The sequence below is a fragment of the Biomphalaria glabrata genome, chromosome 11, assembly GCF_947242115.1.
Source record: "Biomphalaria glabrata chromosome 11, xgBioGlab47.1, whole genome shotgun sequence".
NCBI classification, from domain to species: domain Eukaryota; kingdom Metazoa; phylum Mollusca; class Gastropoda; family Planorbidae; genus Biomphalaria; species Biomphalaria glabrata.
Window position 1 is genome coordinate 440,236 of NC_074721.1, and position 17,493 is coordinate 457,728.

Here is a 17,493-nt window from a genome sequence, read left to right on the forward strand (position 1 = left end):
CAGACTTAAAGATGAAAGCCGAAAAGAGGAACGCAAAAACATGTCTAGCATGGCCTCACACTTTTTTAGAAGTCCTGAATTCCGTGGAGCCAGCTGGGAAAGGGCTGTGGATAGAGCTTGCAGCCCTATACGTCGAATGAGGCGTTTCAGTCTATGTGTTTCTGAACAGTTTAAAATAAACAATGCTAGGTTTGCCACTCAACTGGTTAGATTAGATGATTAGAGTGCCTTAATCTCACTCGTAGTGTTCCGGGACGAAGCCCCGGACGCCGAGCGTTTTTCTACATTTCTGAGCTTCAGAAACTCTTTTCCTGGTGTCTACAAGAAATTATTTTTCTCAAATTCAAGGTATTAATGTTTTAGTTTTAAAAGTTGCATTTTACTCACGTGGGTGTCACCAGGTGCGGACCGCACACCCCTAGTGACGCCACTGCGCTTAACCACTCAACCACCGCGTCTACTTAATTAGACTTATAAACAAATGGGCTAATAGCAAAAATAAAGGAGATGTGTTACATAGATTAGCTGATACGCCTAGCGATAGTGTTAAAAGTTTTGTTTCGTTGGGTACGTCAGCTGTGGGGAGAGGGGTGTTATGCTCTTCCGCATTGTATAGTACTTGAAAATGTAACTAAGTCCAACTGGAGGTAACACTGAACTCAATACTGGAACAGATAACACCAACGAAAGGCCAACAATCGATACATTGAGTCGTCGCTGGTGTTAAAACAGCAAACACTTTTAATACTTAAGGTGGATCTAAGGTTAGAGAATAGTAAGAAATGACCAAAATATCACTTTTTCATTCTCATCATATTTATATTGTACAACCATTTCTCTATCAAATTCAGTTTATTTGAGGCAAGTATTCCTTCTAGAAGTATTTTAAAATAATTTTTGTATTAGGTGGGGTAGTGTTTGTTTACCTTAGCAACGACCATAAGCAGGTAAATATTTTTGTTTTTGTTTTTTTGTAAATTATACTTTTTAATTATTTTCTAATGAAGTTAAAATGCGATATGCTTATAGATATAAAGGAAGTAGCTAAGGGAATGTACTCTATTACTTCACTGTCCCAGTCAACAAAAGCATGTTTATTTTCTGTTGGATTTTGTGTAATTTCTAGCAACATTTTTTCGTTTTGGATTGCTGCTGGTGAAAGACTCTTTTGTATATTTTGATATTTAGATCTATATTCATATTGCATTTTTATTTGTGTAACAATAATGGCCAATAAGCATAATAAAAGGCAAAGTTGTGGTAGAAAAAGAAAATTTCGTGGGAATAAATAAGACCAAGTCTGCAAAGTCTACAAGTAGTACAAGTGATGATCATGGACAAGTTGGTGAACAACAAGAGACACATCAAGCTGCTTCACCTAATGTAGATATTTCATCTGAATCAAGTTTATCAGATAATCCACTGGATTGTAATATCTTTTTAAACCTAGCATGTTTTAATAATTTCTTGGCAAGTTACTTGATATGTCCTAAATGCTTCAACTATTCTCTAAATTTGTTTTTGAATGAAAGCGCAAGAATTGGATTTTGTCAGGAACTAATTGTGAAATGCACTTCAGCTGACTGCTCATTTGAAGAAAGCTTTAGATCTTCTAAAGAAAATAGAGATGGTCAAAAAAGAGGATGAAAGAAGAAATGCTTCAACTATTCTCTAAATTTGTTTTTGAATGAAAGCGCAAGAATTGGATTTTGTCAGGAACTAATTGTGAAATGCACTTCAGCTGACTGCTCATTTGAAGAAAGCTTTAGATCTTCTAAAGAAAATAGAGATGGTCAAAAAAGAGGATTTAGGTAAATAAATCTCAGGATGGTATCATTTGTAAGATCCATAGGTCGAGGTCACAGTGCGCTCTTGAATTCTTGTCAACACACAAACAGTCCAGCCTCCTATTTCTGAAACATCTTATCAATCTGTAATGCATACCATAGGCCTTGCATCTAAGAAAGTTGCAGAAGAAAGTATGGAAAAGGCTGCAAGGGAAGTGAAAGAAAAGGTTGGAATCAGCAACGAAGAAGGCATCACTGACTGCGGTGTGAGCGTTGATGGGACATGGCAGCGTCGAGGGCACTCGAGCCATCATGGCGTTGTTACAGCCATATCAATAGAAACAGGTAAATGTTTAGATGCAGAAATTCTTACAAATACCTGTAGACTTTGCACAAAATGGTCTAGTAAGAAAGGAACAGCTGATTATGATAAGTGGATTACCAAACACAAATGTAAAGTAAATCAGGTTGGTAGTTCACGGGAACCGTCCGATGTCCTCTATTACTAGCTGTCTATATAATTCTTCTTATTCTTACTGTAAAGAAGAAAGCGCCTTGATTCTAAAGCGTCGCTTAGAGAGTTCTTGTTTTTTAACTATCTTTCACGTCACTTGTCACTAAGTACAACTTTCCCCTTATTCCCGAAACAAATAACTAAATCCTAATCATGTCATAACAGGGGGAACTGCTGTGGGGAGAGGGGGAAACTACTGTGTCAGTGACATCGGTGGCATTCATTATCATTTTTATGAGATTATTCCTCATTCCATATGCTAGGACAAATTTGTACAAAATCTCCTTCTTCCCTAGCGCTATTAGAGCATGGAATGGGTTGCCTGAGCTAGCCAGGAAAACTAGTGACTTGGCGGAGTTTAGGTCATTGGTTAATATCCATGACTAAATGCATGACGCGTAGGACGTAATCATCTTCTTTTTTGAAGTAACGTCTGTATCATATAAGATAAGATTCATAGTCGCAATTCACTGTCCTTTACATTGTTTAATTTATCATGAAATTCTTCAATAAAGAATTTTGCTATTACTTTAGTTCGCCTACCCGAGCAGTATTAGATTCAATTGAAAGCCTCCTGTAGGTTATGGCGGGCAGGAGACTTTGATTTTGTAATATATGGAGCGGGGAGTATACCACAAAGCAGCCATGTGAGGCAGGAAAAGACAAGACTTTCTTAAACAACCATACTAGGAAATTTAACTAGTTAATTTATTACAATTTGCAGCCTCTCAGCACGTCACGACGGAGAAAACAATCTCTGCAACGCTTCAGAGAGATACATTATAAAATGGGTTCTCCTGATGCGGAAAAAAAGCCTGGGACAGAGTATAATCCATGGCTGTTCTCTCCCTGCAGTGTCAGTTACTTTACCAGCTTTTTGAAGAAAAAATTGAGCTCCAGGTTGGTTTCTACATTGTTATGAAAACATTTATTTGTTGTTGTTTCAACTCAAGATCTGCATGTGGCTGTTGAAATTTGGTGGTGCCTCGAAAAGAACATGTAAATCGACCACCGGCGGAAAATGGTTATGTCTGCGCTGGTTGTGGCAAAGTATGTAGGTCGCAGATGGGGCTGTTTAGCCACGGAAAATACTGCATTCTTATAAATATTCAGAGTCGAAGACATGCCTTATTATTTACAAAGCTTGTATCAACTCCCTGTGTCTGTCTGATGAAACGTTTGTACATGTTAATTCTCACGTACTCAATCTTGGAAAAAGAAAACTGAAATTTTGCATTATTTCTTTTATCTGCCAGTACAAGAATCAAATAAAAAAAAAACAATTAGTTAGTTAATTATTGTTAATGAATTGTTGGGTGTCTTTGTTTTGGTATCTCGAGCAAGGGAAAGAAATTTCACTTGACTGATAAGCTGAATTATTATTATTTGTAGAAAGAAAATTTTGTAAATAACTGTAAAATCCATTTTTATAGGCATATCTCAGGCAGAGGGGTTACCGTATTGGCTTGAGGAGGCTGAGGAGACCTCGAGTTCGAACTCAGGCTGCTCATTTTTTTTTACAAGGATCACCCAGATACTCCCTTTTTTCTTCCCCAATCCCTTTTCCAACTGGTGCAGACACGTGATAGGATCATAGCGTATTAAAAACCTAAAAGCTAAACAAAAACAGTTGTTGAAAATATTTCTAATCGCGCATATTTATTATTGTTTGTCTAGAATCAAGATAGGCCCATTATGTTATAAATTTAATTACATGACTAATCCAAACTAATTGATATAACTAGATTTAATACTTTTTTAAATATTATTTTTATTTTGCTTGTTATTAGGTTATATTTGAGTTTGAGTCTGGCTTTTTTCAATTTTATAAGCTGAAAAACGGACATTTTTAAATAGTATTCGGCATCTGTAAGCATACTTTCATTATGACACTTAGTTTAGTTTCGAGGCGCACTTTAGTCGACGGACTTTAAAACGCCACATTTTAGTGACGCCCTTGTTAGTGAGTTTGATATTACTGATGTAGACTTTTAGTTTAGTGACTGGCTCGACTGTGTCCCCTTCTGTAATAAAAGTTAGTCATTGTCCTATCTCAAGTTTGGATTCTGTATCGACTCTCTGTGACTGTGTTAGCTATGTATTGATCTCGCACTTGTAGTTCACTACACAGTACACCCAAGCATCTATGATTCTTACCAAGGTAATAGAGAATATAGAAATATAGAACTCCAATTCACACACACATCAAATCCAATCATGAATAGTAAAGATGACGACTACTATTATTATTATTATTATGTTAGAAAAGAATGACTATTCATTCTCTGGCGCTGCCAGGGTTGAGTTTAGTTAAAGGGAAAGAAAATTCATCGTAGTCACATTATCAGTTTCCACTGACGAATTTTCTGGTGATGTAGCAGGTCTGCAGCAGTACGTCCTCTGACAGGCAACGAGGATGTTCCTAGGAATGTTAAGGGCCTTTTTATTATTATTATTACAGTGCACAGTCAAACCATTTCATTCCTCCCTTTCTCTCGACCAACACACGAGTCTTGCCTATGTAACTCTAACTTCAAAGGAGTAAAGATTTGAAGCTAAAATGTAAACTCTATGTATTATATATTGTAAATGTTTATTCCAAGTCGAGGTTACACTTGTCTTGTCTACGCTGTCGAAGCATCAGCAGACATTCCAGATGTATCTGATAAAATATTGGGTCAGGTGATCAAACCTGATCAACAGTGTCAACAGTTTTTTGGAAATGATTCCTTCTTTTGCAGGGTAAGTAACACAACTCGCTAACAGCCCAATTAAATTAACTTCTTTCCTGCTAAGCAGAGTTATCACTCATATCACGCAATATTTGCTTAGTCACTTCATCATGCATTGACTTCTTAGTCACTTTTATTTCCTGCTAAGTCACTTCTTAATCATTGATTATCATCATATTAATTACCGATCCCCTAATTTGATGAGACTCTCCTTGCCCTGCTTTCGGAGGTAAATGAGTATTTCAGAGAATAGAACAAAGAGATACTGTAGATATAATTTCTATTTCTTAAAATTAAATGTAAAAAAATAAATGATAATCGATTTTCGCAGGGAAAAGAAGGAAAACGATATTGTTTCTGTAGCAAAAGAGAACATTGAAATAATGTAAATTTGTGAATACCTTGGTACTATCTTAGCCAACAAATTAATTTTTAGTGTAAATACTGATTATTTCGGCCAAAAGGGCAGCAAAGATTACGATTATTTAGAAAAAAAAAGTTCCCTATAAATCACACCTTGTGGTCTATAGGGCAGATTATGTAAAGATCTTCTGTTTCTGTGGCCTATGGTTAACGAGAGTGTCATGTGGCCAGCATAACCACCAACCGCCTTTAGTTTTCCCCAACAAATGTCAGGTACCCATTAGAACTCCCAGTCTTCACCAGGAATCGAAACACGGACCCCGGTTTGGAAGCCAAGCGCTTTACCGCTCAGCCACCTCACCGCACATAGAAAAATGTCCTCATTTAAAAATCCTTGGCGATGTTTTATCACGCTCACATTTTAAGTTGTTATATCACTGCCTGGTATGGTAATCGGAACTTTAAAAAAGAAAAGAAATTCTTTTATTAAAAAGAAAACCTAATCTAAAGGGGAAGAACTCCACCCTTAAAACTATATCAATAATGTACAAGCTATTTATTTTATAAGATATCAAACAAAATGATTAATTACCAATTATTAACTCACTTATTTTTTTATTTTTATTGATTCGTGTTTTGTTAGGTACAGTAAATATTTGTTTAAAGTATCAACTTGATAGGTTCTAGGGTATGTAATACTCCACAGGGTTCCCCACCTCAACGCTGAGTAGTAAATTCCTGTCGGGGTTACACTTTGGCTCGTCTGCCTGGACACGCCTTACTGTCTATCAATTAATTTATGAAGTAATTACCAAGAGAACGAATAATGGTAATCTGATAACGTATACTAGTCAACAACGAGAATGCGTAAAACAAAGCAAAAGGTTTAATGAAACAATGATATGATATGACACAATAAACGATGGTTATACATCGTGATCAATATTAAATCAGTGTGCCTAAGATATGAGTATATATATATATATATATATATATATATATATATATATATATATATATATATATATATATATATATATATATATATATATATATATATATATATATAACAGCGTTAACTGGTAATCACACCTTGGTCACAGAGTGAACAGTCCACTCGGGCTCTCGACGCCCACGACCCAATGCCATGGATAATGGCCCAGCAGGGTCCAGACAATGCTGTACAGTCGATAATTAAAGTAATTTTTTTTTTTACGGAAATGTTTTTTTCTTGAGGATTTCAATAAGAGATCGACCCTTTACAAAACAATTAGATGAATTAGATATTCATTATAAGACATCAGTTAGGCCACGTTCACGTCTGACTACACATTCACTTTCACCTATCCTTTGGTCTGCTGGACCCTTGGTCACCACACAAGATCTGTCAACCTTCTTTCTTCATATTTCTCTTTCATTTTCAATTTCATTCTGATGTTCTTTCTAAAAATATTGAATCCTGCCCTTTTTACCTGCCTGGGTGGACCACTTCGGGTGCCGATTTTGAGTTTGTGTTTCTACACAAACTGTCTTTGTAACCTTTTTTTTTTATTTTATTAAATCAGGCTTCCGAATCTAGACGCTCTATCACTGAAATCTGCCAAGCAATGTTATGTGCAGATGTTTTAAGAGGGTTATGTATCCCGCATATAGCACTCACTGGAACATCTTGTGGCGATGGAAAGGTAAGCTTTCATCGATCCTCAATGTATTTCAAAAACGTTTATCAACCACTGGTTGCATCAGGGTTATTGATCGGTGAAGAAACGCTAAGACAATGTGATTATTGTACTAGAACTAGCAATACAAATCTAAGCCGAAGAGAAAAAAAAATTGTTTACTGAATTAAATTTTTAAAAAGTTGTGAGAGGGCAGTAAGGTCTCGTGGTCCAAATGTCGTTCGTTTTACTTGGACCCGCAGGGTCACATCTATGCATGTTTCTTGTAGTTTCTATACAGTCGTTCACCCTTGCAGCAGTATATCTTTGTTTTTGAGTCTTTGAACTTCCTTCCTTCACTCTCTCGCTCTCTTCATTACTTCTTTCTCTTTTTATTCCTTCCTTCTTTTCTCTTTTTTCTCTCTTCCTTCTCTCTCCTTTTCATTCCTTTTCTCTCTCTCTCTCTCTCTCCCTGTTTGTCTTTTCCTTCCTTCCTTCTCTCTCTTTTCATCCTTCCTTTTCTCTCTCTCTCTCTCTCTCTCTCATCTATCTCTATTCTTTCTTTTCTCTCTGTTCCTACCTTCCTTCTCTCTCTTTTCATCCTTCCTTTTCTCTCTCTCTCTCTCTCTCTCATCTATCTCTATTCTTTCTTTTCTCTCTGTTCCTACATTCCTTCTCTCTCTTTTCATCCTTCCTTTTCTCTCTCTCTCTCTCATCTATCTCTATTCTTTCTTTTCTCTCTGTTCCTACCTTCCTTCTCTCTCTTTTCATCCTTCCTTTTCTCTCTTTCTCTCTCTCATCTATCTCTATTCTTTCTTTTCTCTCTGTTCCTACCTTCCTTCTCTCTCTTTTCATCCTTCCTTTTCTCTCTCTCTCTCTCATCTATCTCTATTCTTTCTTTTCTCTCTGTTCCTACCTTCCTTCTCTCTCTTTTCATCCTTCCTTTTCTCTCTCTCTCTCTCTCTCTCTCATCTATCTCTATTCTTTCTTTTCTCTCTGTTCCTACCTTCCTTCTCTCTCTTTTCATCCTTCCTTTTCTCTCTCTCTCTCTCTCTCTCTCTCTCTCTCTCTCATCTATCTCTATTCTTTCTTTTCTCTCTGTTCCTACCTTCCTTCTCTCTCTTTTCATCCTTCCTTTTCTCTCTCTCTCTCATCTATCTCTATTCTTTCTTTTCTCTCTGTTCCTACCTTCCTTCTCTCTCTTTTCATCCTTCCTTTTCTCTCTCACTCTCTCTCATCTATCTCTATTCTATCTTTTCTCTCTGTTCCTACCTTCCTTCTCTCTCTTTTCATCCTTCCTTTTCTCTATCTCTCTCTCTCATCTATCTCTATTCTTTCTTTTCTCTCTGTTCCTACCTTCCTTCTCTCTCTTTTCATCCTTCCTTTTCTCTCTCTCTCTCATCTATCTCTATTCTTTCTTTTCTCTATGTTCCTACCTTCCTTCTATCTCTTTTCATCCTTCCTCCCCTCTTTCTTTTTTTTTTCATCCTTTCTTTCTTCTCTCTTGCTAGATAGCTAGTTTAGTTAGTTGGTTTGCGCACTTTATTAGACCGACAGTGAACGTACATTGTATAGTGACGACATCGACTTTGGGGTTAGAGGTTAGGATAGACTTTTAGAAATCAATTACTGCTAGACTCTTGAGGGGTAAACATCGCTGTTAGTGACGTACTAGACTGTGGCCCATTCTGTATTAAAGATGGTTTATACTGTTCATCTGGATTTAACTTGGTTCTTGAGGCTTTGATCCTGTTGTAGCTGTTCATGTCTTGTAATGTGATGTTCATGTCCGAGTTCGCAGTTAAAATACACTCAACAAGGTACGCACGCACTTAGTATAATCAAGTATCTTTAGAAATACTTCAAGTACATCTGATTTACACATGCATCCGCACTCTCTATTTTTCTTCTTTCTCTCTATTTCCTCCTTCTGTCTCTCATTTTTTTTTCTTTCTTCTCTCTTTTCCTCCCTCCTCTCTCTCTTTTTCCCCCTTCTCACTTTATTTTCCTTCCTTCTTTCACTCTCTTTTCCTTTTTTGTTCCCTCTTTTTTTTGTCCTTCACTCTCTCTTTTTCTTCCATCTTTCTCTCTAACCATTTCTCATATTTCTGGGTTTAGTCTAGCCCTAAACTCGCTTATTGTGACTCCACCCACTACAACTACTATTTCATTGGTAGTACTACTTGTGGCAGAAATAGCCAACATCGTCCCTTTCCCCTATCCAGAGAAATAAATGAAGCAAAACTAATATTACAGAATCCTTAGTTAATGAGGCTTTAATGTTCAACCCCTACCCAGAGCGTAGCTAGGAATTTCCCATCATTTGGTAGCCCGGGAGGGGGGCTTGACCTCTTTGGGGGCCCTTGCATTTGTGCTGCCTTGTGTGCGGTTTGCGCACTGGACTGGCATTCAGATGTATCGATTGTCCAGGGTTTAAACCCTGCCCAGCCCGCTCCCATCCCCCGTCGTCCTGCAGGAGGTTTGGACTAGGAAGTAACTATCTTCAACTCTGAATGAACATCCGAAACATGTAAAACATTTTACAACATTTTACATTTTACCACCAACAAAAGTCAATGGGTTACATTGATAAAGTAAATATATGAAAACTCAAGCAATAAAATAAGCTAAAACAAAACAATTTAATTCCCTCCACGAAATAAATTGATCTGTTTTGTTATCAGTAGCCCCATAAAACAGTGCAGAGATATGCTCTTTCTATCTTTGGTTCAATTTTGAGTCAGAATCTAGGTCAGTTCAAAGTTCATAGTGATGTTATAGAATTTTTTTGTTACCAGGAAGAGCTAACAAAATCTTTTTTTTCTGCATTTACTTAGAAACTAATTCATACGTAGAGATTAATTCATGTGTAGGCCTAAACTACTCCTAATAATTATTTAAATAGTTCGAGGAACACCAAGTCAGGCCTGTGTTCCGCGGAACACTATTATAAAAACACTGGTCTAAATGTTGATGAAATTTTTTTTAAAATTTACAAATAATAGAAGTACATCATTTTTTTACAAAGCTTTTATCAATTCACTCTGTCTGTATGGCAAAAAGTTTGTACCTGTTATTTCTCCCACACCCAATCTTGTATTTAGCTGAAATTTTGCTTCATTTTTTTTTACCTGATAACACAAGAATAAAATTTTAAAAATAGCTAATTGCTTAATTAACTATTGATAATGAATTATTTTTTTAAATAAGGAAAAGAAATTGTACTTAAAAGATGTGGTGGCATAAGTTGAATTAGTCCGCTTGAGGAATCTTTAGCCCTGAGGGAACATTTTTTAAAATTCATTTAAAAGGAGATCATGTAAGCATTCGCCGAGATACCCCCCCCTTCTTCCCTCCCCCTTTCACAACTGGTCTAGACAAGTGATAGGATCATAGTGCATTGATTAAGCTAAATGAAAACCATTGGTGTAAATATTTCTATCACACAGATTTATATATCTAGGTCAGTCTGCTGTACAATTACATAAAGATAGACTAATACTATAGATAAAAAACGAGCTATTTATAGAGACATTACACAATTTAAGTTCAGAAATATCATAAGGCGCATTGGTCTGACCACATTCCAGATACAGAAATCCTAACGTAAGCCAACATGAACAGTATCGATGTCACAGTAAAAAAGACCCCAATTTCGATAGGCGGGAGTTGTAGTCCGCATGCAAGATAATCGCCTTTCCGTACGACCTTTGTACGGGGAGTTGTGTTTTGGAAAGCGCTCCCAATGGAGGTCAATGCAAGCAGCAAACACTATAAAGACACTCTCAAGAGCTCTAGTGAAATATTGACATTTACCGCTGGGAAGCACTAGCTCTCAATCGTTCCTCATGGCGTGAAGCTGTGAGTGTTGGAGTCTTGAGATTTGAAGCAAGAAGAGTGACCAGCGTGAAAAAGCGCCGAACTAACAACTAACAAAAAGCTGAGAGAAAAAGGCAAACTTATCTGCAACTGGCCCAACCCAGCCAGGCCACGTATGCGGTCGGCTTTTTAAAGTGAGGATTTGACTTTACACTCATCTACGAGTACATAGGATATGAGAAATGTGCTCATCTTCGATCACGAAGGAGGATATATATAAATTATTTCTCTTATGCTATTAGAGCATGGAATGGGTTGCCTGAGCTAGCTAGGAAAACTAGTGACTTGCAGAGTTTAGGTCATTGGTTAATATGTATGGCTAAATGCATGACGCGAAGGGCGTAATCATCTTCTTTTTTTGAAGTAACGTCTATATTATATAAAATTAGATATATATTTACATATAAGGAAAAAAAGTAAAGTTTACCTTTCAGACCATACGGTCTATATCTCAGATGTTGTTAAGGTAACCTGTTTCTGTGGCCTATGGTTAAGGAAGGTGTCATGTGGCCTGTACAACGACCAACTGCCTTTAATTTTATTCAACTAATGTCAGGTACTCATTAGAGCTAGGTGGACTCAGAGATGCCCCTTAAGCTCCCGAAATTAAAAATCCCAGTCTATAATTACATGACTGATTTTAACTAATTGATTCAATTACATTTAATATAACTTTTGTTGTTTTTTTAAAAGTATTTTTATGTTCTTCTTGGTAAAATCTTGAAACAAAATAAGTAATTTATCACACAGTTTATAAAATTTTAATCATTGAATTTTTAAATACCTGTATTTGTTTCAGGTCTGTATAAATGGACATTGTGTCAGCGACCCATACGCTCCTCAACTTGATGGTGTGTAGCTTAAAGATCTTAAATATTCTTTTTCTTATTCACCTAATCAGAACTGAATATTGATTTTTAAAATAAACTATTTTTTATTGGTACTATGGGGGTACTACATGACACATCCGTACGATAAAAGGCCAAATATTTTTGAAATTATGGTCGCTTCAGTTGTGTCCATTGTAAAACACATTTTTTAAAACTGCCATCCATGTACCTTTATGTACATTATAAAGCTAACTTAATTTTCCCAGCAATACTTTTCTCTTTAGAAGTAGTAAATCTTAATACTGTGCTATTGCTGCTACTCTATGGTTAATGCAGCTCTGTTAATTAACTATTGATAATGAATTATTTTTTAAAATAAGGGAAAGAAATCATACTTAAAAGATGTGGTGGCATTAAGTTGAATTAGTCCGCTTGAGGAATCTTTTGAGCAGCTCTGTTACATTTTACTCTCTCTAGAAAACTGTGCATTTGGAGACAGACCGAGCTATTCTTGCAGTTTGTTTATCAATGACTTTATGGGCAACTGTTACTCTACTCTTGGCTATCGAGCATGTTGTGACACGTGTAACAATGTGTCTAGGCCCGTGAAAGGTAAACCTCAATACACACTTTCAATGATCTATTACGTCATACATAATGCCATACATGTCAATCCATGTCTAGTAACGCTTAGAGTATCTTAGAGGAGTGTAATCCTTCAGAATTAAGATATATGGCTAAATATGTAGGTTTTGGTCTCCTTAGATAAATGTAGATGTTATTTCTCCAACACCTATTCTTGTATCAAGTGGAAACTTGAATAATTATATTGTAGCTAAGAAAACATGAATCAATTAAAAATAAACCCATTAGTCAATTCATTATTGGTAATTAATTATTGTGTTTGATATCGAATAAAGGAAACTACTTCTACATTATTCAGAACTAAAGCTGTAAATGCGGGTTTTTTTCCTTCCTATTGCTAACTGAAGAAGGTGAAGATCCGGACACCTACCTGTTTGAGTTAGAGCCCGATGTAGTAGAGCTGTTGATTACTTTTAAAGAACAAATGTTGGCTGACTTTTAGAATGTGTTCAAGTGTGAGCTTACAGAATGAGACCTGTGCCAGGGTAGAACAGATGTACACCTCAGTGGAAGAGATGACGAGCCCCGAAATGAAAACTTTAAACGAGGTGGTAGAAACCCAGAGCCACGAAATACGCAGCTACAATGGCCATGCTAGTGAAGATGGTGCCTTCTGTAACATCAATAGCAAGCTGTAGGAAAGTAACTCCTATGACAAAAAAATGTGGTGATTGCTGCGATTTCCTCAACGAGTACAGAATCACTTCACTTCACGTTACCTCGCAATGTGACCAGTACGAGGCGAAGTCAGAACCAGCAAGGTGTGTGAAGTCCGGAGTAAGACAAGGTTTTTGGACATTCAGTTATTGCCAATTGTGATGTATTTGAAATTAAAATGTTACTGTTATTTTGGAGCCCTGAGGTGAGGTTCTTTAAGTTCGTCGTGTCGTGTGGTGCAGTTTGCAGAGAGCCTGGATATGGGAGATTCGTTACAATACTTATGATATGGCACTCAAAATGTTGGCCAATAGTAAGTAATGCCTGGCTGATTTTGACACTCAGTCCGCCTCTGTACCAAACGGTGATAATTATCTATACGAATCCATAATTATTAAATGGAGTTGACAATTTTCATAGTGCAATGCCAAAAAAAAAACACATACATATTTTATAGTTCGTCCATCGTGGTTTTGCACTGGGGTTTTGTGCTTCCTCATGTGTTTGGTCAGATCTATGTGAGCCCGGAATGTTTGGCTGCATGCTGGACAGGTTATTCCAGCTGGAGCTAGTGTAATTGGCCTTGCTTTTCTTCTCTGGCGTTTTTCTTCTGCCAGCGCTGTTCTATTTTCCTCAGCAATTTGTGCGCCACATATGCTCTATTAAAACACACAGCGAATCGATAGTTCATAACTTAACACACCAAAAAGACTTTTTTTAAAAGAATTCTCCATATAGGCCTTATTTTAATTTGAGATTGTACCACTTTAGGCTGTGAATACGGAGATAGAATCATCGATTGTACAAAAGATCACTGCTTGAATTCTCAAGTGGATTGCTGTGGCACATGTAACTATGGCACACCCTTTACCCCAACGTACAGCACCAGAAGAAGCACACCTAAAAGATTAGCCACGACAGTAAATCCCCTTGTGCTATTCACTTCAATTAAAGGTAGGAAACTTTGTTGACATTTAATGGGATGTATGAACTACTAGTTTTTAACAATAAGTACTATCAGGCGTTCATATGCAATTCTTGCGAAAAGTTTATATAAGATTGTTTCTATTTAATAATTTGATTGCCAGGGGAACAAAGGATTTTTTGTGTCTGTTTGTCTTTGCTATCGGTGTTTTGTATCTCTTTAGTGATGGTAAAATCACAAAATCCTGACCCAAATGGATGACCTTTTATTTCTAGAATCTTTTTAGCTTGTAGCTGCCCGAATGGGTTTTTTTTTTTTTTGCCAATGATTTTACCAGCAGCATTTAGGATTCTATGCAATTCTTGATAGAAATGAGAAAGCTGTGTGAGCTTTGATGTTCTCGATTAGTGACATCGTGATATATATGCGTTTTCGTAATAGCTACTCGGATTTGCAGGCGCTCTCAATTACTTCATAAGACTTCAGAAGCACTTTAAAATATGTATTCACAAGGGGCAAATGTCGATAAGTAGCCTTACATAGGCGTCCTTATCGGTACAAATTGAATCGTCTCTTCTTCTAGCTACACTTTTTAGTTTTGGGATTTGTAGTTAAAGATTTCTAAATTCTACTTGATATCCTAATATCTTCTTTTTTTTTTTTTTTTTTGTATCTCACTTGATGTGAGGACGTAGCTGGAGCGGTGGTTCTCACACTGTATTGTTGTGGTTACAGTACAAGAACATGAAGACATTTCCGGGCGGGGTACGGGAACAACAGGCGCCACGTATATGGGACGATCCAATCATAGTTATGATTGCTGCCATTGTGGAACCTTCAGACAAGACTTTGGTCCATGCCTGGTCGTTGAATAAATTCGTTCCCATTGAATTGTCTGGATAATGGCGCTAACGGCGTCGATTATCTACTGGACATTTTACAAGGTGATATTGTAGGTTTGCAGCTGTATTGGCCACTAACAGGTAGCGAGAATATTCTTAGGGATGTTTAGGGCCTCGAAGGTGGCTGCATGGTCAGTTGTCATTATCCCCTCGTTTAATATAATAAGGCTTATCTTCGAGTCCGAAGATCAGTTTCAAATGTGTATCCCGCGGCCTTTGTGAGTGACCTCCAGCTGTCTTGTTCTGAGGCCGCATGCAACCAGGTACTCTGTTCTATGTCAGCTAGGGCAAGTTAGCGCCTAAGCTAGTCTTTGAAGCGTTTCCATGGGGCGCCTCTGTTACGTCGACCACCTTTTAGCTCACCAAAAAAAGACTGCTTTTGGCATACGTTCGTCCCCCACACGGGATACGTGCCCTGCTCAGCGTAACTTTCGGACCATTAGAAATCCCTCTAATATAACAAGGTATAATGTTATTTTATATTATTTCTATAGTCACTTAGGCTCTCATATTTTATTTTCTATCGATTCACTTGTCTGTCTGGTAAAAAGTTTGAACACGTTTTTTTTTCTCACACTCATTCTCGGATCTACGACAAGGAATGTGGCTTAGATTTGGCAATGTTGAAAATTTAATTATTTTTTTTTGTGTGGGGATCTGATTTCTGCAGTTTACCAGTATTTTGACATGCTTATCTTTAAATACTTTTATGTCTACAGGTTTTTCTTTTGTTACATTTCCCAGGCCTCATTTAGCATAATTCTTCTTCTTTGTTGCCAAGCATTGTATATATGCGAATCTAAAACACTAAAACTGTACTTTGCAAAAGTCGCTCATTTTTTTTTTTGAGCATTCAAGATATAGTCTTGTAATGTATTTTTTTAAATACTGTACAGATTGTAAACCAGGAGATCAAGACTTGAGACCAGAACTGTGCACTAACTTTAGCGTCTGCCTAATACAGCCAACACAGTGCTGTCACTACTGCTCGTCATATTACACGTCTGCAACTACAAGTACCACGACAACGAGACCATTGATACCATCCACTTCACCCAAAACTAGTAGGCAATGTATTGGTAGTAAATGTGACGTTAAAAAAAATACTTTAAAAAAAAACAAAGCTTATATTAATATGATCAATTATTTTGGATCAGTCATGTAATTAAAATTGTAATAGAGCTAGACTAACATTAATACATCTGCGATTAAATAGTCCTTAAAAAAAACTAGACAAGATTCTGCTACTACGCTCTTGCGCACGCTCCATTGGCTTCCCGTGAAAGCGAGAATCGATTACAAGGTCGCCACACTTTGTCATCAGTGTATATATAACAATGAGATGCCCTTGTACCTTAGCGAACTGATTACTCCATATGTCCCCCAGAGAGCCCTGCGCTCAATGGACTCAACGCTTTTAGTAGTGCCACGTTTCTCCCTCAAAAGCTACGGTCTGCGTGCTTTTTCAGTTCACGGACCAAAGGTTTGGAACTCACTCCCCATTGATCTCTGACAGACAACATGCTACACCAATTTTAAGAAGAACTTTAAGACCTATCTGTTTAAAACTTTTTTAGATTAACTGTCATTTTAGCTCTAGTGTTTTTTGTTTGTAATGTTATTACAGCGCCTTGAGCCTACATTTTGTTTGTTAACAGCGCTTTATAAATAAAATTATTATTAAATTTGATCTTTATGATCTAGAGCTTAGAGCTAGACCAGTAGACATTGAGCTATAGACTTGTGATAGTTTAAGATTTGATCTGGATGATGTAGAGCTTAGAGCTAGACCAGTAGACATTGAGCTATAGACTTCTGTTAGTTTGAGATTTGATCTGGATGATGTAGAGCTTAGAGCTAGACCAGTAGACATTGAACTATAGACTTCTGTTAGTTTAAGATTTGATCTGGATGATGTAGAGCTTAGAGCTAGACCAATAGACATTGAGCTATAGACTTCTGTTAGTTTGAGATTTGATCTGGATGATGTAGAGCTTAGAGCTATACTAGTAGACATTGAGCTATAGAACTCTGCTACTTTGAGATTTGATCTGTATGATGTAGAGCTTAGAGCTAGACCAGTAGACATTGATCTATAGAACTCTGCTAGTTTGAGATTTGATCTGGATGATTCAGAGCTAGACTAGTAGACATTGAGCTATAGGACTCTGCTAGTTTGAGATTTGATCTGGATGATTCAGAGCTAGACTAGTAGACATTGAGCTATAGAACTCTGCTACTTTGAGATTTGATCTGTATGATGTAGAGCTTAGAGCTAGACATTGAACTATAGAACTCTGCTAGTTTGAGATTTGATCTGGATGATTCAGAGCTAGACAAGTAGACATTGAACTATAGAACTCTGCTAGTTTGAGATTTGATCTGGATGATTCAGAGCTAGACTAGTAGACATTGAGCTATAGAACTCTGCTACTTTGAGATTTGATCTGTATGATGTAGAGCTTAGAGCTAGACATTGAACTATAGAACTCTGCTAGTTTGAGATTTGATCTGGATGATGTAGAGCTTAGAGCTAGACATTGAACTATAGAACTCTGCTAGTTTGAGATTTGATCTGGATGATTCAGAGCTAGACTAGTA

At 37.0% G+C, this 17,493-nt stretch overlaps 1 protein-coding gene across 2 annotated transcripts in view; it reads left to right on the forward strand.

Annotated features, from left to right (window-relative positions):
- Positions 1-17,493, forward strand: part of LOC129921684 (uncharacterized) — a 45,752-nt gene that overhangs the window by 24,009 nt on the left and 4,250 nt on the right. For both annotated transcript variants that reach the window (XM_056004096.1, XM_056004095.1), the window contains 6 exons: positions 4,905-5,043; positions 6,962-7,081; positions 11,733-11,784; positions 12,241-12,375; positions 13,837-14,019; positions 15,789-15,956. In XM_056004096.1, coding sequence (XP_055860071.1) covers positions 4,905-5,043; positions 6,962-7,081; positions 11,733-11,784; positions 12,241-12,375; positions 13,837-14,019; positions 15,789-15,956 — 797 coding nt within the window. The remainder of the gene's footprint in view (positions 1-4,904; positions 5,044-6,961; positions 7,082-11,732; positions 11,785-12,240; positions 12,376-13,836; positions 14,020-15,788; positions 15,957-17,493) is intronic.